General features: G+C 39.9%; 1 protein-coding gene across 1 annotated transcript in view; it reads left to right on the top strand.

Annotated features, from left to right (window-relative positions):
- The window catches only part of LOC108704151 (dynein heavy chain 5, axonemal), a 132,351-nt gene that overhangs the window by 20,128 nt on the left and 95,117 nt on the right, over nt 1–17,106 (top strand). The window contains exons 12-20 of the mRNA XM_018240559.2: nt 59–221; nt 2,940–3,072; nt 4,191–4,328; nt 5,158–5,278; nt 5,592–5,684; nt 12,280–12,491; nt 12,584–12,668; nt 13,048–13,259; nt 15,662–15,779. Coding sequence (XP_018096048.2) covers nt 59–221; nt 2,940–3,072; nt 4,191–4,328; nt 5,158–5,278; nt 5,592–5,684; nt 12,280–12,491; nt 12,584–12,668; nt 13,048–13,259; nt 15,662–15,779 — 1,275 coding nt within the window. The remainder of the gene's footprint in view (nt 1–58; nt 222–2,939; nt 3,073–4,190; nt 4,329–5,157; nt 5,279–5,591; nt 5,685–12,279; nt 12,492–12,583; nt 12,669–13,047; nt 13,260–15,661; nt 15,780–17,106) is intronic.

The following is a 17,106-nucleotide window of genomic DNA, read 5'->3' as shown; positions in this document are numbered from 1 at the left end:
GTATATTGATTTTTCCATCTCAGGACCAAATACATCTTTTACCTTAATTTTTGTAAAGATTTTTACAGAAGACTCATCTGCACTGCCAAGTCTACATGTAAATGAACAGGACATTTACATTTCTGGCTATGATCTTACTATTTTGAAAGAGAGCAAACAGCCAACACATCAGGAAAACAATTCTGAAATGGTGCTTTCAAATGAGGAAAAGCGTATGCTTGGTAAGCCTAACTAACGTATCCAATTGTATATTAAGAACATTACCATTTATAGTAATATTTTAAGGTAATAATAAACAAGCTGTATTATTGGTTGGTAGATTTAAATCTGGATTGCTAGAAAATTATGACAAAAAATATTCATTTAGCGGGCTATTTACGAAACCTCAAATTTATCTGGTCGGGCTTTTTGGGGCAAAAACTCGAATTTTATGTGGAAAAAAACCTCGAGATTTATTATACCCCAATGCTGTAAGTCGTATCCAAAAATCTGGCATCTCAAATCTCCCATTAACAGTGTGGGGCAGGGTGAATCTTTTCAAAATGATATATTTGCCGAAATTCCTTTATTTCCTACACAATGCCCCGGTTTGGATTCCCCAACAGGTTTTTCGGCGAATTGACTCAGTTCTTTTCTCCTTTATCTGGGCACATAAACCTCCCAGGGTTAGTAAGGTAACTCTCCTGGCCCCAGTAGACAAAGGAGGCTTGGCCCTCCCCCACCTTAGACTCTACTATCTTGCGAGCCAACTGTCCTTCATCCACAACTGGTTCAACCCTGACCTTGAGAACCCACTGACCGCATTGCATGCCACCCTGGCAGGTTCGTTTGAGGCTATTCGTAACGCTCCATATAGGAGAGTCAAGGACACGCCAGAACTCCCTCCCACACTGAACTGCCCACAAAGGGCTTGGGTGCTTGCCCATAGAATGCTGGCACGGCCAACCCCTTTGCCCTCCCCCCGAGCTCCTTTGTGGAGAAATTCTAATTTTTCGCACCTGCGACAACTTCCAGACTTTGTCTATTGGCCCAAGCTAGGAGTGAAGCATCTTTCTGATTTATTGACAGAGGATACCCTCCTGACCCAGACCCAACTCACCACTGCCCTGGGGTGCCGGCACATTGCTTGGCATAGGTACTTTCAACTTCGTCATGCTGTCACTGCGCAGTTTGGCTCCCTGCTTATTCCCACGGCCACGATGCCGCATGAAGACAGATTGTGGGATCCGAACCCCCAGAAACTGGTGTCTAGCCTATATCGAATATTAGTGACTTCCATGGGTAGCCCCTTTGCTAAAGCCAGGGCTAAATGGGACACGCTTATTCCCACTATGGAGGATGATGTGTGGGAGGAGGCAACTAGCGAGCTCTACAGTTTTCTGATTTCTACTAAAGATAAAATGGTGCAATTTAGGATAATACACTGTACTTACATTACGCCACTTAGGCTTAAGGCTATGGGTAGGAGCCCGGATGCTGCCTGTCCCAAATGTGGGCATCTGGATGCTGACTTCTTTCACTTAGTATGGTCTTGCCCCATGATCAACCGCTACTGGGCAAGAGTGGTTTCTCACCTCTCTGAGGTGGTCCTGCTTCCTGGGGTACTGGCACCTGAGGTATGTCTGTTAGGCGTGGTTGAGGCCCTTGCCCCCCTTGTTAAAACCAGATGCCTTCTGCGCGCCCTATTATTCTATGCTAAAAAACAGATAGCTATCAAATGGATGAGCCCCCTGTCCCCGACAATCAAGCAATGGCAAAAACTGGTCAATGCTCAGCTTCCAGTCATAAAGCTCACGTACTCTGCTAGGCACTGCCCCCAAAAATTTGATAAGATTTGGGGACCGTGGCTTGAGGCACATGATGAAGTGGCCTTATGATGTAATTCGTTAGGGACGCCATCTGCTTTCTGATCTTGTTCTGCTATATTGTGTTGTCTTACCTGGAGGGAGGTGGGCTTTGGTCCTGTGTAACTGACTGGGAATGTTGTTATTTACGTGCCTGCTCGTTTATTGTTGGGATCTGCTGTTAACCGTGTATAGTTTTCCTTGCTTTATTGCACTGTAGGGGTCCTGCGTGACCTCGCTGTATTCTGATCGCTGTCTATGTTACCTGACGGATACCTTTATGTTGTTGTTATGTTTTAAATGTGTATAAATAAACACCTTTAAAAAAAAAATCTGGCATCTCAGACCTGTCGAGTTCCCTGACGTGGACTGTGCCGTGTTTAGCCTGAAAATCCGACCTTTTAGGATCATAAAATCAAGCGATTTGGGAAAAAAGCCGGAAAAATTTGAGCAATTCGGGGTTTTCTGCGATTTTATTAATAAATAAGGTCAAATTGAGCATGGGAGTTTAGTCAAGGTTTTTTTTTAATAAAATATGAGATAAGTAGGATTTTACTTAATAACCCCATAAGATTTTTGCATCATTGTTTACCACAATTAACACAATAGAAATACATACTATAATCCACTGTTGTGCATGCATGCTTGGGCCTCTGTTTATTTTACCCGTTATTACCAACACTGATGCATATTTGTTGGGCTTCTCTTTGAATTTTTTGTAGACTGCACCATATAGGTTGCATTTAACAGAACAAAACCATATAACAGTATATATACTATATACATGTCTTTTCCATTTCCAAAATCATAGTGGCAGCCAGATAATGACACTAAATAAGATCAATTCAAAGATTTTTTTCACCTGATTTTTACTTATTCCATTCTCATGGCAGACAAACTTATACAGGGAGTCAGATATAAATACTAAAATAATCCATTTTATCTATTATGCCTTAAAGTTTGGATATGTTTTTAGACTTTTAGTTAGCTGCCATTTTCTTTGATAACACGTTGTGCCCACTCTGTGACCCAAGAAGATGGTCTACAGCAGATTACATATCAACCATTTCAAAATGGAATATATTTGTTTTACAGCTAATCTTTACAGCTGGGAAGATGATGAAGAAGAGTCTACCTTGTCATCTATTCTCCTGGAAAAACTGGAGGAGATAATAGACATGCTATCACAGTACATTGACACTGATGTGTTTTTGGACACTGAAAGAACGTGAGTCACCTGCTTCCTTCTGTACACACTATGGCCCTCTTATTATTGTCACAACTCCTAAAAAAGCATTGAAAATGCTGAAAATATGTTTTTGTTGTTTAAAAACAATGTTTAAAGAGCTTATAGAAGCAGTTTGAGGTACAGTTGAAGGTTTTAAGGGAGCTGTACAATACACACTGGAGAGATTTTCACAAACCAAGGCATTTTCATTGGAAGAAATACCAGACAGACATAAAGAAACCATATTATTTTTAGTTCTAAGATAACTTAATTCTTGCCCGGATTTGTCACAAGGTCAAAAAGGTCTGGGCTTAGGGTGGCAGAATTTCAGAGGTGGCATGCCGCCCAGCCGCATCCAAATACGAGCACTGGAGACTGGTGTGCAGGAGATTTGAAAATCTCCCATGTTTCTCCAGTGCCTGACCAGTTCTACACGTGCACATTCTACATGGTCGCAGGCTCACACATAAAGAAAGGGGACGGGGAAGGGTAGGGGGGCGGGTAGGGGAAGGAGACAGGGAAGGGGAGGGGAAGGGGGCAGGCAGCAAACAGAGCCAGCCAAGGGGCACAGGGATGGTAATTCCGGGCCTGACTTCATTACAAGACAAAATAGCATTCACATCCAAGATTCAAAGCCAGATGAACAGAGACCACTCTATCTCAGCTAGTAAAAGTATTGGCAAAATAAACTGGCCTTCATGGGATAGTAGCAGTATGAATCTGTGTCTTACAAATGATAGCAATGGTTTGGGGTTTGAAGTTATATAAGATTGTATAACATGGATACATGGACATTTTTATTGACAAATAAAAATGTCTGTACAGTAAACAGTTTTGATGCCTAACACTGAATAAAGGAACTACTACTCTGAAAATGTATATAGCCTAATTGTAATATTTAGTATTTTAATATACTGTATGTATATTCATATTTTATTGATTATTAGATTGATTATAGGCAGCCTCTTTTTTCTATGAAATTAATCTTATATTTTATATGGTAGTTCCCTTTTAAGGTTTTGTGTTGGTTAAAAATCCTGTTAAGTCATTTAGACCAAATTAATCAATTATAATAATAGGGAGAGAGAATTCATATAAACTAGTTCCTTTTTCTGTAGAGGTCAGAACCCATGTGAAGAGGGATACTGTGAGTTCCTAGTGATGAATCAACAGGCAGAGAAATATATCTCGGTGTACATTCAGGCTCTTTTTCTAAGGAAAATATCTACTGAAGAAGCTCTTGCCATTCTTGAAAGGTAAAATATTTTTGCACCCCTCAAAAAGCTAAAACAGTACAAAATGTGTTCATCTCTGTGTTTATTTTCCTGTTTCATAAATACATGAATAGGATCCGTTATATGGAAACCCATTATCCAGTAAGCTCCAAATTATGGGAACGCCATCTTTTTTTTAATCAAATAATTATGTTTTTTAGAAAATGATTTTCTTTTCTCTGTTATAATAAAAACATTACCTTGTACTTGATCCCAACTAAGATAGAATTAATCCTTATTGGAGGTAAATCAGTCCTATTGGGGTTATTTCATGTTTATAAGATATGTTAGTTGATTTAAGATATGGAGCTCAGGTCCCAAGCATTCTGGATAACAGGTCCTATACCTGTACTTTATAAAATGTAACTTATTCAAGAGGGTCACTTGAGTGTTTAATCTTGATCATGCTAGTTGGGTCATAGCCATATTTTAAAGTTCATAAGAATGTGCTGAAACTGCTGGTGGCAAACCATTGAACACCTTGAAGAATGTGGGAAATACAGTGCAACTTCAGCTTGACTACTGAAAATTTATATTGTTTTAAATAGTTAAAATGATACAGTTAATTTTTCTTAAGAAACTTGTATAGTTGCTGCTCTGTTGCTAATAAATTAGTAGTTTCTAAAAGTATGGTTCAGTGCTGGTTTCCAGAGCCCAAGTAACACTTATTGGCCTGTACAAGGAAGACATTTTAATGATAGAGGTTGCTGATCCCTATAGGGTTTTGCCAAGGAGATAGATAAATAGGTGATATAAGTCTTCTGTGTTTTACTAAGCTAATACAAGATAAAAACTGATTTTGTATTGTCAGGTTTTCAATTGTAAGTCATCGGCCAGGCATACAACATATTATTAATGAATGTTACATGGATGTCTTTGATTGGTTCTATGAAGATCTTAGGGAGACTCAACAAGTCTATGAAACATTTAAGGTAACTATATTCCATCTTATTTCAAATTCTAAGATGCATAAAAAGCTCAAAAGCCCAAATCATACAAAAAAAAGTGATTTTTAGTTTATAAGATCATTTTTAATTCATATTTATTTATACATATATTTATAAACATCTGGCAGGGTTGTCTCAGGGTTGCTCTGCTTCTACGCACTCTGGCTTTGGCCTTAAATATGTATGCTATATACATTTTGTTCATTGTTCACTGTGGGCTGTTGTGGGATAGGGGGCATAAGGAATGATATTTTAGATTATGTAACATGATGAATTATTTTTAACTCTTATTTTTTAGGATGACCCTGTTGTTCCGAGGAATATGCCTCCTGTTGTGGGTGCAATAACCTGGTCACGAAAGTTGCTGTCAAAAATTGAAAACCCAATGAAGGTGGGTTTGTGTTTACTCAAAGATTTAAAAACATTTTTTTTAGGGCTATGGTAGATGGGGTATACAGTCTACTGTGATAGCATCTGTTACTGTAATGTAATGTAATCTGTAATGTCTTCCATTTAAGTATATTGGAGACAGCAGCGTTGGTTTCTTGTGATTTTCAGCCTGGCAAATCTTCAATTTGCCCTTTGTACCATCAGCCTTTGTGTTTTTCTTCCTTTCTTATCACAGCCAGAGGACTTTTCCCACTGACTCACCAGCAAAACTATAGGGCTGAAAATAAGTACAATAAGAGCAATTTGCAAAAAAACAAGGAAATCACCATGATTCTGCCCAAAATGCATAATTTAAACCATGGGTGGCCACCAACTAGGGTGCAGGCAAAGATAAGAGACCCTCTGCAGTCACACATTATCAATGTGCTATTAAACTATCAATGTATTAAGGGTAAAATTTGTTGTCCATGAAATTGCCTCCCTGTAAGTAACAGGTTTTAAACATGGTGACCTTAATGTTTTACTAGGGAAAGTCATTTAACAGAGATTTGGCACTGGCAAGAGCCGAACTGTGGGTGACAAATTTTAACCATGCACCATCACCCTAAGCAAAAAATTAAGCACACTAAGCATGGTGCACCGCAACTTGCACAGAATTTAATGCCACCTGAAGTGGTAAATCTCACCCCTGTGGTGGAGCCCTTTTTTTTAATGTATGTTTAAATGGCATAATTTTAAGAGCGAATGTAGTTGCCATAGAACATGTTAATGTGTGATTGATTAGGTGCAAGATATAAAGGGAGACATTGGAAATGAATACCAGGGTTTTTTAACAACGAATCCAATAGTTCTGCCAATCATTGGAGAACTAAAATTGGAGCTAATTAACAACAGGTGAAAAGCTGTTTCTTCTACGTCCCTCCATGTCAGTACACATGGGGCATTGCCCCTCCCAGACCTGGAGGTAGGACCTATAACATAGCCAATCAAAATGAATCATGACCTATAAGACCACATGACCTCCTCCTCACCACAGTTATTTTTTGTCCTACTGGACAGGGAGGTAGGATCTCCCTCCTCACTTTTTATTTTTTTGTTGAATTTTGAGAGAAATCAAACAGTTTTTGTTTTTTGTTTTTCTTTTGCATTTTCTTTTTGTTTATGTATTTATTTATTTTTTACCTCTGTGTAGACACAGAGGGATGATTCTCAGGTAATGGAGAAGATTTTACCTGATGCCTCAAGACGCATAATCTGTAAATTATCGCTTATTGGGAAGAAATGCAGGTGTGGGCATATCCGTGGTCCTAGCCCTGTGCTAAAATAGCCCCCCTGCTATATGCCCAGCGAGGCACAAGATTCAATCTAGTGCTTTTTGGGAAGAGACACAGTTGTGGGCTTCCCACATTATTACTTGTGAGCCTTTTGTTTTTTCTTCTGTATTTTTATTTATTTATTTTTGCTTATTTTTTACCTCTGTGTGGACACAGAGGGATGATTCCCAGGTAATGGAGAAGAATTTACCTGATGCCTCAAGACACATAATCTGTAAATTATCGCTTATTGGGAAGAAGTGCAGGTGTGGGCATACCCATGGTCCTAGCCCTGTGCTAAAACAGCCCCCCTGCTATATGCCCAGCGAGGCACAAGATTCAATCTAGTGCTTTTTTGGGAACAGACACAGGTGTGGGCTTCCCACATTGTTACCTGTGAGCTTTTTGGACTCCCCTTTTCTTTTGAGTTATGTGAGACTTTACAGAACTCTACAGAACTTCTGCAAAAGGGCCGTGGGTATGCATATGGGCTAGTTATAACTGCCTGAAGCTGGTGAGTATGATTCTTCATTTTCTACTGTGTGTAGTGCACTGGGAAGTCTGCATGCTAATTAGCTAATTATGTCCCTCAGCTGAGAGCTATTGGGGCTTTGGCTGGAGTTTCCATCCAGCTAATTAGCCACTCTGATAAGGTGCAGGTGTGCCTTCGCCCCGTTTTGCTATTGCTGTTTAATATTTTAAGCCTTGTATGGGTGACCCTGCATCCTCTGTGCAGACACAGAAGTTATATTGGCACCTCCAGGAAGGGCTAGAGGTTCAACTGATCAAGCAATATGGCACCTCCAGGAAGGGCTAGAGGTTCAACTGATCAAGCAATATTGCACCTCCTTCCTTCTTATGAGTCTGCTCTTAACAAGCAGTGTTCCACCTGGATATTCCTGCTGACAAGCCTGAGCTATCTGGTAAGGTGCCTGTGTTCCCCTGACTTCTTGTATTATCTGAAGTCTTATGTTGTGAGCTGGCGTCCTCTGTGCAAAATACAGTATTGGCTCTTGCTACACTTTAAGTACTGGCTGGTGAATCCCTCTGCCTAAGCAGTGTGGTACCTGAATCCAGAGATTTTGATTTCTCAGTATCCATTGTGTATTTGAAACATTAATTTCACTGGGAAGTCTGCATGTTAATATGCTTAATATGTCCCTCAGCTGAAAGCTATCAGGGCTTTGGCTGGAGTTTCCATCAAGCTAACTAGTCACTATCTGGTAAGGTGTAGGTGTTCCTTTGGCCCATTTGCTATTGCCGTTTAATATTTCAAGTTTTGTATGGGTGAACCTGCATCCTCTTGGCTGACACAGTGGTTATATTGGCTCATGTGCTCAAGCAGTATGGCACCTCCTTCCTTTCTTATGAGTCTGCTCTTAACAAGCAGTGTTCCACTGGACTGGATATTCCTGCTGACAAGTCTGAGCTATCTGGTAAGCTGCCTGTGTTCCTTCTTATATTATATGAAGTCGTATGCAGGGGCGATCCTGGCCCCTCTGCTGCCTGAGGCAGCAGCAGTTGCTGCTGCCCCCCCTCCCCTGGAAATTTGCTCTTAAAGTACCAGGAGCAGAATTTTTGCTGCCCCTGGTACCTAGTGGGGCGCTGCTGCCTGAGGCGACAGCCTCAACTTGCCGCATTGGTGAAGCATCCCTGGTAGTATGTTGTGAGCTGGAGTCCTCTGTGCAAAATGCAGTTACACAAGGTACTAAGTCTGCATGTTAATAAGCTAATTATGTCCCTCAGCTAAAACCTATCCGGGTTCTAGCTGAAGTTTCCAACCTGCGGACTTTTCATTGCTATCAGGTAAGGTGCAGATACTCCTCAGTTTGCTTCTGTTGTTTCTATTGTCCTCTGTGCAGACACAGAGGTTATATTTGCCTTTTATTACACTGGGTGCTTGCAGGGTTGGCTGGAGGCTTGCACTGCTGAAGCAGTATGGTAGCCCCTTCCTTACATTGAGTCTGCTCAGTGCTGTAACCTGATGTCATTGGGCCCCACAGCAAATTCATTTTAGGGCCCCTAACATATCCAGAGGTTGTGCTTTTTTACCAATACGTATTGAAATTGCTCTTTATTTGGGCCTCATGGGTCCCTATACCTTTTGGGCCCACCTGCAGCCGCAGGGTCTGCTTTCTCTTTAGTTACGCCCCTGAGTCTGCTCCTTAGAAGCAGTCTGCCACCAAGGATCTGTCTGGATTATTCCTACTGTCTAGCGCATATTATCTGGTTAGGTGCCTGTGTCCCTCTGACTTCTTGTATAGTTGTCATCTGAGGTCTTAGGTTTGTGAGCCCGAGTTCTCTGCGCAGACACAGTAGGCAAGTGTGCTCTTATTACACCTGGTATTTCCAGGACCGGCTAGGGGTTTGTTCTGCTGTAGCAGCATTGTACCCCATTTTTTCCTATGATGTTTCCACACTTAACAGGCAGTGTTCCGAGTTATATGGTGTATTTTTGTGTGATATAGGCCTTCTCTTAGATATTCTATTCCCATCTGGTGGCTTTTGTTGGGAGCTCAGTTGTAGTTATACTACATCTACTGAGTTTTTGTGACGGTAGGTTTCCCTTCTTTAATTGTTGGTAGATTAAAGGGCACTTACTGTTATGTCTATTGGCACCTTAACAGGCTTGAACCCAGCTTGTAGTCTATGGCCCTTTGTGTGGCCTCGGGCATCTCGCCAGGGAGCTGGGTTTGTGTGGCCTCTAGCTTTCATTATGGTCCTTGGCTTGGGTTAGAGCCCTTGTTTTGGTCCATGGCTTTTTACCATGGTCCTCGGCTCCTGGGTCTGCTGGCCTTTTACAAGGGCCCTTGTTCTGCTGGCCTGTTGCATGAGCCTTTGGCTCATGTGGTCTTTTACCCTTGGCGCATTTGTTTGGTTGTCCTTTTACCTGGGTTATTATGGCTGCGGACCTGTTTTCATGGCCCTTAACTTAGGTGCTTGCTTGCCTTTTACCAGGGTTCTTGGGCTGTTGGCCTTTTCTGTGGCCCCTGGCTAAGGGGGCTGCTAGTTTTTATTATAGTCCTTGTGGGCTTGTGGCCGCCAGTCTTGGCTGTGACCTATGGTGCATAGGTCACCAGCCAGGCTGTGGTGGCTGATAGGCATGGTTACTATTCTTGCTGTGGCCCTTGGTGGGCATGTCTGTTTGCCTTGCGGCAATCCTTGGCAGGACAACAGCCATTGGTTTTCTCTTGTCTGCAATCCTTGCAGGTATGGTTCTGGTTACACCAGCAGTAGGCATGATTGACTATTTGGTTGGATCTAGCATGAGTTGTACCATCAGCTGGTGTTTGCTCGGAGTTTCACAGCCCATAGCTAATTTTGTTGCTGATTGGTATTCAGCAGTTGGTCATATGTTGGCTTACAGCTAACCTTTTCTTCTGCCTTACATGCATTGTTTTTGGTCTTGTATGCCACTGCTTATTATCAATAAGGCTGGCTTGTGGACCAGGGTTTTTGCAAGTTCAACAACTGACGTGCTCCGTTGTTGCATGTATGGAAATTGACTTTTGTGTCAGGTGCCAGGGCAGTTGGTTACCTTGTCCCTAAGGGTGGCATTCACAATAGCTGGCTTATTTACTATTGCTTGTGTATTCGAATTCCACTCTGGTTTTTTGCAAACACTTCAGCTGACGGGCATCTTGGCCTGCTAGTGTGACAATGGCCTTGCACATCTATATTGGAATACATAATAGCTGGCTGGTCCACCACTGGTTGCATGTATGGTGGCTGGCTCTCTGCCAGTGGATTGTGCATCATTGCTGGTTGGTACAAGTTTTTGTAGGCTATAAGCTTCTGGCATGCCTGATTTTGGATTGTGATCCCAGCTGTTGGCTGGTTCAGTAGCTTCTATGTATGGTCACAGGTTTGGTTCAGTTTTTGCATAAACTGTAGCATTGTGCAGCTTGAGCTGTAGTGGCCTCGGCTTTTGTGGGGGCTTGGGTCCCATTGCTTGCTTGTGTAGCAGTTGGCTGGGGCAACAGCATAGCTTACTGGTAGATGGCTTTAAGTCACATTGGTTGGTTCAGCAGCTTATCCTTGTGCTGTTGTATACCCAGTTTAGATTTGGTGGTTGGTGGAGCTACTGGGCTGTACCAGCTTGGCTCTACAATGGTTACAATGATATGCTGATTTATGATAACCCAGGTGTTCATTTAGTTAAGTCTTCATTAGGTATTATTAGCATGGAGTTAGTGGATCTTGGACTGATCTCTGGTGTAGAGGTGACTCCGGTCAGCACTGGTTTGAGCTGCTTCCATTAAGATGCAGGACCAGGCTAATGTGGGCCAAGTCTTTTTAGGGCCACTTGCTATTGCTGAGGATCGTGTATTTCTCCAGCACTGGTGATAGATGCATTCAAGTTGTGTTTAGTTTCTGATCTGATTGATTTCCTGGTGGTTTCTAGGGTGTTTTAGTTCTGAGATGGCTATTGCCATCATTCTGGTTTTGTCCTAGGCACATTTTTTGTTTTAACAGTTGCAGGATTTTTGTTCTTCCCCAGGTGGGGTTTTGTCAGATAACCATATTGCAGGTATCCCTCTAGTCACTGAGGGAACCTTTTAAACAGAATATGTTTATTCTTAATCTGCAATGCTTGATCCTCAAGTACCGGTCTCTGTAATTTTGTGGTTGATTTTGTAGCTCTTGTTAATCGTTTACCATGTCCTAGGACATGTTGTTATTGTGCCTTTTATCTACCCTTTTCAGGAGATATACATTTATCAGCTCCCCTGTTGGATGGATGTGATGCTGGCCTTTTCTCAGGGCCTCCTTAGCATCAGTTTGGTTTTTGCATTATGTTGGTTATTCCCACCCCTTGTTTTCGGTGCATGGCTTGGTAGATCCCTTGTGTACTGACATGGAGGGACGTAGAAGAAATAGAGAATTTTACTTACCTACTTGACGTAAATTCCTTTTCTTCTAGTCCCGACATGTCAGTACAGGGTTTCCCATCCCAATTATTTAATTTGGTTACTGTACTGCTATGGCAAAAGTATAACTGTGGTGAGGAGGAGGTCATGTGGTCTTATAGGTCATGATTCATTTTGATTGGCTATGTTATAGGTCCTACCTCCAGGTCTGGGAGGGGCAATGCCCCATGTGTACTGACATGTCGGGACTAGAAGAAAAGGAATTTACGTCAAGTAGGTAAGTAAAATTCTCTATATTTACACATTGCAAATTAGATGCAAACATGTCATTTTATTTAATGTAATGTAGCATAAGCGGTGTCTGCGGGATGTGTGTTTACTTTATTGTGATGCTGTTACATTTTAAATACAGGTTTTCCGAAATGTAAGAATTATAAACAAGTGCGTCACTTATACAGAAACAGTTAAACTATATAACCGTATAGCCTCTGCACTGGTGGCTTATGAAGAGCTATGGTATCAGAAATGGAAAGCACAGGTAGACAAAAGTCTGAGTGGTCTTAGCTGCCCTTTGCTCATCCGTGACCCCATTACACAACAGCTGGCAGTTAATACAGACATGAGGTAAGAACAAGTCATCTGATTCTTATGCTTGTGCAAGTCTTAGTATAAAATATCATGATTTTAACAACATTTTATATACGTAAATATTTTAGAATAATTCATTTGATTGAGGAGACTAAATGGATGTTGCGATTTGGGATACCTGTTCCAGAGGCAGCCCTAGCAGCTTTTCAGCAGGTAAATTGCATTAAGTATTTCATTAACAGGGGTTAGCTAAATCGCTGGTATTATGATATATTGTTATTGTATAGAAGAGTTATTTTGTGATGATAGACAGAATTGCTCAGTGGTACAGCACAATTTACTGAAAACTGTTTTTGTAATGACACTGTTTTCATTTGGATGGTTTTAAGTGGTCTTGGACATATGGTTAGTTTGATTGCAGATATTTACATTAAAGAACTGGCAGTTTTTAAAATTTTTGTGTAAAGGGCAATAATAAGTACATTAAATTACTTTAACACACATTCATATATTTAATTATTAGCTTGCAAGAGTGCTTGAATATCCTTTATTTAAAAATAATATTTCAATACTACTAAATATCTGTTTAAAGTCTGAGAAATTCAAGATGTACAAGAGCGACTTGGAGGATGTGGTGCAAGAATATGCGAAGCTTCAAAAGAAGATTCCTCAGAATTTATCAAAGTTATTCACCTCCCATCTAGAAAGAGTTAACAGTCAGTTCCAACCTGGCTTGTCTACTGTGTCATGGAGAAGCATCAACATAGAGGGCCTTCTTCATCAAACTAACGCTGCTGTCAAAAGGTTTGATTGTTAAGCCATACAATGCTATAATTAAATTACTGGGAAGGAAGTGCAAAAAATCCAGAGACCAAAGTGTTTTATGTGTCTGTCCTTATTAAGCAGGAAACTAACTACATGTATGGGATCTGTTATCAGGAAACCTGTTATCCAGAAAGCTCCAAATTACAGTAAGGCCATCTCACATAGACTACATTATAAGAAAAAAATTCTACTTTTTTTTTTTTTTTTTTTTTCAACTTTCTGTTTATTGAAGTTAACACATTAGTTCAACAGAATGCACTTTTGGTATCTGTTTACACATTTAGCAATATAATTGTACTGATATTCAATCTTCGCATATCATGGTTTTCACATCTACAAACCCAAGTATGTGTTAACAATTATATAACAATTCCTTATAAATGTGGAAAAAGGGGAAAGGGGAAGAAGGTGAGGGGAAGGGGTTGAGTGAGAGCTCCTGATGGTTGAGGTATTAAATTTGTCTTAGCAATAGTCCTTCTCTATATAACCAGATATTCCATACGTCCTCAAATTTACTGAGCCTATTGTTCAACATAGCAGTAAGCTTCTCCATTTCGATCGACCACCACAACTTGTTTCGGATTTCCTGCATAGTTGGAGGTGGGCCCTTCCATCTTTTAGCTATTAAGCCTCTTGTGATTAGGCACATTTGAACACAAAGTTTATGTTCATTGTACGTTATCAGTTCAGGCTTACGCAGTAGGAGAGCTAACCAAGGGTCAGGTGGCAGTGATGTCGCCAAAGTGTCATTTATCGTTTTAAAGACGTCCTCCCATAACTTGTATATTGTAGGACATGTCCACCACATGTGCATTTCATCCGCCACTTCCCCACAGCCCCTTGGGCATAGATCAGAAGAGTTAAACCATTTATGCAACTTCTTAGGAGTGTAGTACCAGTCATGATAAATTTTATATGCATTCTCTTTAATATAGGTATTTATAGAAGCTTTTGCCATAACCTTATGAATATTCTCCCATTCCTCCATTTCTATGGGCTCCCCCAATCTCTGTTCCCATTTCAGCATAGTAGTTGTTTTCCCCTGTGAATAAGTGGCTTCAACAAGTCCAGTGTATAAGACACTGATTTTATGTTTGCGTAAGGGATGATTACATAAGAATTCGAAGGAGGAGGTATCGGGATATGTGCGACCCAACAGGCCCGAAGCGTAATGAAGGAGCTGTTGGAACCTATAATGTTCTTTCAGTGGTATATGAAATTTCGACTGTAAAGTATCCCAAGAAATGGGTTTAGAGTTAATGAACAAATTCTGAACTCTGGAGAAACCATTATTAATCCACCATGTGAATGTTGTGGAGTTCATCCCCAGAGGAAAAGCAGGGTTGTGAAACAGTGGAGTAAGAGGAGAGGGGAGCGTCTGAGGAGACAGGGTTAAGTGGACTTTATCCCATGTAGTCACTGAGTACCTAATAAACACATTCCTCATACTGTGTCTAGGTCGATATTTACGCTCTAACCATAGTAAATCTGCAGCTGCATTGGGAGCGGTTAGTTGGTTTTCTAATTCTACCCATCTGCAATCGGTAGGGTCTGAGTGCCACTTAGTTATTTGAGCTAATACAGCTGCTTTCCTAAAATTCTACTTTTTTAAACTAGACTTAGGGGGTTATTTACTAAACTGCGAATGCAAAAATCACCAAAAATTTGTGTTTTTTAAAATAAAATCTGACTTTTAAAAAAAAATCACAAATTCTTCGGAAATTTATTAAACCCCGAGGATGGAAAAGTCAGAATCAGAAAATCCGGCATCTCAGTTCTGTCAAGGTTGCATATAAGTTAATGGGAGACGTCCCAATGATTTTTTAATGTGCGCTGGGTTTCGTGCAATACGAAGTATTTCGGAAAAATCCGAAAAAGAAACGTGAAAATCAGGTGAAAAATCAAAAAAATCGTGAACCCCGGAAATTTTCAGGAAAATGAATACTAAATAAGTGTAAAAATTGGAACATCGGATCGGAGTTTGTAGCAGAAAATAGAGATAAATTCTAACTTTGATAAATAACCACATTAAAGTATGGAATCCCAAATTACAGAAAGGTTCCTTATCCGGAAAACCCAGGTCCCAAACATTCTGGATAATAGGTCCTGTACCTGTATATATGGAGAAGATTTGAGAAAGCATGTATGCTTTTATCCTTATCTGAAAGACAATCATTGTTAATATCCAATGCAAAAGCAACTGGGCAATATTTACTATTCATTCCAGCAAACTGATAAATATGAAACCATAACTATGTTATTTTAGCCATCCTTACTACTCAGTGAAATATAATCAACAATGACCATAATTTAAAAAACTGAATTTTGATTGAGTTAAGCATTTTTCAGAATAAAACATTAATGATTGGTTCTTTATTTAGGTTACAGGCCATTGTTGAGAACGTCTCTGCAATTAAAGAAAAACTGATTGAGAAAACTTTGGAAGACATACGCTGTTTTGATCTACTTTGTGTAGAGGATATGACTACGGAGCCAATGGTACAGTCATTTTTCTATATGTGCTAGTTTATTATCAGCATAGTTTCCAAATTAACAGCAAAAGTGTTGATCATTTATAAGTAATGCAGAGACAGTGGGGAGTAAGAAACTGGCAACCTAATAATCCAATGTCTGATAAATAGAGTGTAGATTAGTATGAAGAGCATTGCTACTGAAGAGGCAGAAAAGAGAATCCAGAATTTTTGACACACAAGGACATTTTGTCTTCAAAATGAGTTGTTTTAGAGTAAATACACTTCTGAGCCTATTCAATATAAAGAGAAGGGAGACATACAATAAGGTACCTGTGATCCACACATGCACAACTTATACATGTTGGCTCAACATGATTTTCTATGGATTAGAGCACATTTTAGGCCCACTTCCCATTAAGTTTACCCTAGTATATAGCTGAGGGGATAGTCCTTACGGTGTGATGTGCTTAACATTGTTGCCAATAACTATCAGGCAGTTTATCCATCATGCACAATAGTCCAATTGTAATGAGTTCTTTGTAGGTTATTTTTAGTATCATATAATTGATAAACATATTTAGATCTTGCACAATAGTCTGGAAATGGGAATAAAACTGTCCTGGAAATAAATGAGTCATACTTTTTTATATCCCTGTTAGTTCCGACTTGCATGTACAGTATTTGTATGGTTAAAGGGGACATTCACCTAAAAATGTGGGTTTTGCACAGTCAGAAAATGTCATTTTAAGCAACTTGTGTTAAAAGCAACATATTTGCTATTGTTAATGCATCATTGCATTTTTTTTTCACAAACTTTAAAACACAAGTACAAAGGAAATAGTAATTGCGGATAAATAACTTAGTTATTTAAGGGACATGTTTCAAAATGTTTCAATGAGCATTTTCAGGTGATTACAAGATATACAAGATATACATTGATATACATTGAACAGCTTACCAGCAGTGATTTACATTGAGAGCAATGGCAAAGCATATCAAGTGTTTTGTCCCCTGTGCTTTTTTTAAATGTTTTATTTGGCATTTGTATTGTTACAATACAGCAGGGGAACAGCCCCCATGAAGAGAAAGAAGGAAGAAAGGGGTAAGAAAAAAAGATCCCCTAAAATCTCCCAAAGTTTTTATTTTTTTGTTTCAAAAGATGAAAGGCACAAGTAATCTTAAATTGACCCCTGATACTGTAGCCCTATATTTGTGTTTAGCTGGCAAAAACAAAATAGAAAGAACTGCAAGATATGATATTTAATATAGTTAAACCCTAATTCATCATTGGTTATCCTCTCGCTATCAAGTTAAGATGCTGGTCTCACCATAGGAAAGTTTACAGACTGCAG

This window comes from Xenopus laevis, chromosome 5L (assembly GCF_017654675.1).
Source record: "Xenopus laevis strain J_2021 chromosome 5L, Xenopus_laevis_v10.1, whole genome shotgun sequence".
In the NCBI taxonomy this organism is placed as follows: domain Eukaryota; kingdom Metazoa; phylum Chordata; class Amphibia; order Anura; family Pipidae; genus Xenopus; species Xenopus laevis.
Note: the sequence above shows the minus strand (reverse complement) of the source record. Positions and strands in the feature narration are given on the sequence as shown.